The following is a 6,652-nucleotide window of genomic DNA, read 5'->3' on the forward strand; positions in this document are numbered from 1 at the left end:
TTTATGGTCTTCGTTTTCTTGCATGTCATGCTTTTTATCAAATTAAAGAGCTGGTCAAGTTTATCTTCATCTCCTTCCTCTTTTACAGTCCTAACTTTACTGTACCCGCCAGAGGCCTGCGTAGCTGACTCGTATTCGAGGGCGGCGGATAAGACATCAACCAGCGTCTTGTGACGAGCTAATCGTAGTGTTCTCTGCATTTCATGATCACGAAGACCATCAATAAACGTTTGAACGGCCAATTTTTCCATCATGTCTTCGGGAGCTGTTGGATAAGCATATCGTACTAATCTGGCAATATCTACCTCATATTCTTGAAGAGCCTCATCTTTCTTCTGTCTACGATTTTTAAGCTGTGACTGATATACATGCTCCAAATGTTCGTGGCCATATCGCATATTTAACCTCTTCTTCAGTTGTTCGAAATCATCGGTCTCTTCTACTGCTATGGTCTGAAGCACATCTAAGGCATCTCCTCGAAGAGCGATAGTCAGGTTTACCGCCTTTTCTTTTTCAGACCATCCATTTGCTCTTGCGGCTGATTCGAACTGTTTCATGTAGTTGTTCCATGATGATTTTCCGTCGAAAGTTGGGACTTTAACATGAATAGAACCTCCACTTCCTTCAAATTTCGGCCGTGTCTCCAACTTAAATTTCGTCTCGTCTTCTTTTATCTCCACTGTAATCGGATTGTTACCTCTCTCTGCTGTCCCTGTTTCCTCCATCTTCTTTTCCATCTCTTTCCATATCTTTTCTTCGAAGGCTAACATATCGGCAGCAACTTGGTTTTTTAATGAAGATATTCTATCGTCCAGGGCAGACATCTCAGAAGTGACTTTAGAGATTTCCGAAGAGATGTTAGCAGAGACTTTGCTTTCCAGCGAAGAAATCTCGTTAGAAACTTTGTCTTCCAACGAAGCGATGTCGCCGGAAACTTTGGCTACATCAGAAGAAACTTTCGAAATATCGTCAGAAACTTTGTTCTCTAATGATGCGATGTCACCAGAAATTTTCGAAATCGACGAGAGGACAGCATCATGTTTGTCTTCAAATATATAAGTCTCTGGATCTAGTCCTTCTTCTAGCAAAGCGTTCTTTAGTCGTTGGACTAACTCAGCCTTTTTTCCGGTAGAAGCTAATTCTCTGTCTTCAAGATGTCTTCTTAAATTAGTCACTGTCAGCTCATAAATCGTAGCCATTTTCACAATTTATTTTATATTCACTTGTATTATTATTATAAGTCTAATTTATGTTCGATCTCACTCTGACACCATTTGTAATGAAATTTATTTAACTGCTCTGTCTTTATTTAATTTATAATGTCTTTATTAATTTATTATATTGTTCTTATTAAAAAGCACGATAATTTATATAAGTTTATTAACCACTAATTATTACATAATTTATTATAGGCGAACGTAACAAATTCGCGAGCGCGGGTTCAGAATTAACTGTTCCTTCCAAATAAAATGTCCTTTATATATGCCATTGCCTTTACGCTAGAATCATCGAACAGCCTTCTCGATTAGCGGCGAAATTATAACGGTAAGGCAAACGGGTATTTTTACATCGGCTCGACCGTTTCTGGAAGGTCCCTTCAGGTAAATTTCTGCCGGCTAATAGAATACTCTCGTAAAATCTAAAAACAGAACACATTAGTCATAATATTTACGGTTATTTTAGGCCAGGATAATTATCGTAACAATACAACAAAACACAACCAGTAGCAGGTATCAGATAAATAAAGGCCATTTTTACGATTTGGATGCCCTTAGTAGGTATCAATATCCTCTGTTTCTGTTATAATATAAGAGTGGGACATTCCACAATTAGCCTAAAATATACAGTGCAATAAGTGCAAAGTAAAATATATATGCAATTTTCTGTGCTCCTTATCTACATTGTACATATAGGATTGTTGCGCCCCAGAATCCTACATAACGAAGCCAGTGGATACAACAAACAACGTCCTTATACTTAAGAGCGTAGGCGCAAAATTTCGGGCCAATGCTTTTTAAATGCAATCATTTTTTTCGAATCCTGAGATAACTAAAAAATATTTTTGAAAAATTTAAACGCAGAATGAAAGATTACATTATTACCGAGGGCCGAAAGTCCCTTAAAATAAACAAAAAGTTTTTTTGAATGAGATATTTGAAATTAAAAATCACACTAAATTTTCTCTTTTTTTTTTCACCCCTGTAACTTATTAAAATAAACATTATAGAAGTTTTCAGGGACTTTCAGCCCTCAGTAATAATGTATTCTTTCATTCTGCGTTTAAATTTTTCAAAAATACTAATTAGTTTTTTTAGGATTCGAAAAAAAAAAATGAATGCATTTAAAAAGCATTGGCCCGAAATTTTGCGCCTACGCTCTTAAGTATTTATCACTTAAGTTATCTTCCTCATAGTAGCTAGATTCTTCGCCACTAAAAATATTACAACAGTTTCAACATTATCTTTGTTTTGCTCCCCCACTGAATCTTGAATTTCATTTGCCTCATGATCATCTTTTAAATCAAAATGAATCACTTCAAACTTTTTTGTGTCTTCTCTTTAGGAACATGTACCATCACATTGCTGCCAAATATTCGAAAGCCACTAACATCAGGTTTACTATCTGTCCACATTTCAAACGGTATTTTGTTTAAACCAGAAGCCAAAGATCTATGTATGTTTTAAGTAAGCAGCTGTGTTTACAGCTTCAACACAAAGATTGCCATGAAACAAAAGACTTTTCTACAATTGTCTGATTCAAACGTTCCGATACTCCATAAAATAGTAAGCGCCAACTACTATATAACCAAATATGTGTATTCAACAAATGGCATCCGAATCCTAACAATGTTTTTCCCGTACGCTTCTTGTTGCGCTCAATACGATATATCGAATAGCTGTGAATTTTAGAGTTTTCCACATGGGTTTAATTTAGTAGTCGCAGTTTTGAGTCACTAAATTCATTAATATTTTTAATTAATTAATTAATTAATTTAATTTTTAGTCCAAAAAACTGAAATTGAAATAAATTTTTTTTCAATGATTTTGGGTCGCCTTTTGGCGGTCTCATTAGCGTCTAGGATAATTTAGCCTTTGAATAGATTTTTTTCCAATTAACATGTTAAAAGAAAATATATTGTGGCGTGGGACGTCCTGCCGATATATTGTCAAGCTCCAGAGTCGAGTCCCACCATCACGATGAAAACGCTGAAGGGCGTTGACATGTCCGTACGTATAGCCGTTTGGAAGATTCTGTCCCTCAACCGTACGTGTGCCGATGCCCACATCCACGCTCCCACTAAAGAGGGTGGTCTGGGCATCATGGCCATGGCCATGCACGTCCCGGCTATCAAGAAGGAGAATTACTAAATTGATCAGCTCAGCAACTGATACTACGTCATTAACCCTCAGTCTACCATATATGTCACGGCTCTGGGAGAAGGTCCTTAAATGGACACAAACATCGCCTGGCAGTTCAGCATCGATCGCACGTGAGTTGAGTCAGATACTTGAGGACGGCTGTAGTGGAAACGGACTTCATCAGGGCTCTTCACACTCCGAAAGCTCTGCCTAGATAAACAATTCACCGCCCTACTGGTCGAGGAGAGATTTTTATAAGGCAATACAACTGCGAGAAAAACTACTTCCAACTAGAGGCATCCCTTCAAATCCACCACATGAGCGTAGGTGCCGAAAGGGATGCGAACACAACGGGAGCCTTAGTCACGTTTTACAAAAGTGTCCCGTGGCACACTGGCACCGAATAAAGAGACATGATCAGCAAAGCAGTTGAAAAGAAAGGATGGATTTGCGAGACAGAGCCAAGAATAAGATGACGGGACTCTAAAGATACCTGACCTTGTCACGCAACAGGATGAGCGGGTAATTGTCGTAGACGTTGCCGTCAGCTGGGAGGGTTCTGAACCCCTAAGTACAGCCGCCGTCAATAAAACGGCGCTGTACACTGAGCCTCGATTCCTTCAGACCATGTAAACCCGATATCCTGGGAAAACCATTTGCATGGCACCTCTAACCGTTGGAGCTCGCGGAACATGGTGTCAGTCGAATTCTCGTGTCCTGAGAATTTTTAATCTATCAAGGTTAGACGTCCGCAATTTTCTTACTAAGGTAATTCAGGGTAGTATCCATATTCATAGTCATTTTATGAGGTCTTAGCATAAGTGGCTTATGGCAATTTTACTTCGAGTGTAAGTACCGGCTTCTTCCTATCGCGGGGTCTACGTTTGTCTAGTTAAGTTTTTATCTATTTGACCTGCGTAGATGTTTGTTTTTGTCTTTCTATGTTTGTGAATGTCCATTTTTCTATATTTTTATAACTATTTTTAAACTTTTTTTATATATTTGCCTTCGATTTGGCTTGGTAAAGTTAGTAAGTGCAGAGGACGGTGGTGGATCTCGATCGATATTAGCTGGCCAACCATCGCGCCATAAAGGGCCATACGCTGCTGGTTTGTTACTTTCCTGATCGGAACGGAGAGGAACAGACCAGCAGGAGAAGACCGGTGTCCGGATGACGGGGAGGTTGGTTGCGTGGTGAACGTAGCCACCCAGCCGGCATCGCCCGGCCTGCAAACCAAAAGAGGTATGGCTCCATTCTGATAGACTTTGAATAGATTTTTTTCGAATTAACATGTTAAAAGAAAATATGTTGTGGCGTGGGACGTCCTGCCGGTAATTTCCACTTGAAAATCGAAATTATTTTATGAATTTAAATTAAAATTAAACTTAAAAAATTCACAAATAAAATTGATTTACTTTACATTTATTAGGATTTAAAAAAAAATGATGTAACAATTTAAGGAAGAATCTGGCGCATTTGTTTAGAGTTTAGGTTGTGGCTTTTTTTATGAGCCAGTCTGGCCCTGCAAATATCAGTTATTTTATTTGAAAACTAGATTAAAGGCACATTTTCTTCGAAGTTATTTTTGAATTATACAGTCCTTTATATCAAGTAACCCATATCTATAAATAAGCACTCATCATAATTATTTATCATTAATTTAAAATGTGTTAAATACATTTATCATAATTATATTTAGAAGTTAAAACGTAACACCTATTTTTTTTTTTTTTTTTTCAGTGTGGTTTCTTCAAGAGAAATCGACCATCTCCAGCTCCCGAAAGGCAACCACTCAACAGGAACGGTTACCACAGCGGTGACGAAGCACTGTAATTAGAACAAATAACAAATTTAAACACTCGGTAGCTAATTTACTGCCCTAACAAACAAAAGACTCGATTTTTTAATTTATTTTTATTGAGTGTGTGTACATGTGTTTAGTCGAATGTATATTTTTTATAATTTTTATTTTTTTTTTTGTATAATCGAATTGTTAACTCGAATACGGCGTCTAACATTGATTGGATAATTATTTTTAACTTCGTGCCATTTAATTTTTAATCGACGGTATATTAGGCATCCCTAAAAGTAATAAACGGCAATATCGCTTGTATATTTACACATGCATATTAAATATATTAAACAATGATATAAATACGGAGCAGCTATTAAATAAAATTTTTGACAACATTGTAAAAGCAGTCATACAATGATAGCATGATCTGTGTATAACTTACTGTGTTTGATTAATTAATGATATAGTTTTTACATTTAAACTGGAGTATATGTTGAACTCATATTGGTCATTGCATTATATGTAACCTTTAAAAAGACATCATCATGTATGGTACCAAAGCAAAGAGTTTGTATGAAAATTAGAAGAAATCGCATAAATACATCTTCATATAATTTTTGAATAAGTTTATGTTTATGTACATCAATTAGACAAAATGAATTGTTATTGGATTATTTTACTGAAAGACACGTTCATTAACCTTTTGTTTCATCTTCGTTGTGAGATAAATAAGTAAATAATATAAATCAGAAAGAACGCGGTTTATTTACTAAGACATGTGATTTATTTGAATAATCAATATTTTACTTCATTTCATTGCCCGCGAAATTATAAATTAAACATATCGTTTGTCAGTGAGATGGCGCTTGCTTAAGGTTTACGTCATGTATACCAGGCTCGGTTAATAGCGTCTAAGGGTGCCTTTTGAATTTTAATTATAAATGGACAAATCTGCAACATTTTTATTTTAGTCAAAATATCGTTGTAGATTTCTTTAGTTTCGGTCCCAGTATAATTTTTGTTGTCGAAAATATCACATTCAATCTCCTATGTGGTAAAGATAAAGTCTGTACTTATAAATTTGTATAAAGTTTTATGTAATATTTCTTGTTAAATAGGTTCGTTTATTTTTTGTAACTATATTAAAATATAACAAATTGTGAATAAAATATTAATTCTTAATGAAAATTGTTATTTATTTATGTTTTTAATTAGAGATCATCCCTCCAATTACCCAGGTAGTAATAAACAAAAACACTCAGAAATGAAGCTCAAAGTCTCTCACTACCTAGTAGATCATCTCTTCTTCTTTTCCAGCTCTCCATAGCTGAACAATGTAATCTCAAGGGATTACTACTTTGTTTGTTATCCAATTACTTGTTCGTACCTACCACTGAAAAAACCACCCCTTTATTCAAAAAAGAAACCTCTAAAAAATAAATCCAAAACAGACACTTCTTCAAAACAGACCAATATATCGATTACTCAAAAACTGTT

The 6,652-nt window shown here is 35.7% G+C and overlaps 1 protein-coding gene across 3 annotated transcripts in view; it reads left to right on the forward strand.

Annotated features, from left to right (window-relative positions):
• if (integrin subunit alpha inflated) overlaps positions 1-6,343 on the forward strand; it is a 460,319-nt gene extending 453,976 nt beyond the window's left edge. For all 3 annotated transcript variants that reach the window (XM_072526897.1, XM_072526899.1, XM_072526898.1), the window contains one exon: positions 5,101-6,343. In XM_072526897.1, coding sequence (XP_072382998.1) covers positions 5,101-5,193 — 93 coding nt within the window. In that variant the 3' untranslated portion in view covers positions 5,194-6,343. The remainder of the gene's footprint in view (positions 1-5,100) is intronic.
• The last annotated feature ends 309 nt before the right edge of the window (positions 6,344-6,652 follow it).

This window comes from Diabrotica undecimpunctata, chromosome 3, assembly GCF_040954645.1.
Source record: "Diabrotica undecimpunctata isolate CICGRU chromosome 3, icDiaUnde3, whole genome shotgun sequence".
Lineage (NCBI taxonomy): Eukaryota > Metazoa > Arthropoda > Insecta > Coleoptera > Chrysomelidae > Diabrotica > Diabrotica undecimpunctata.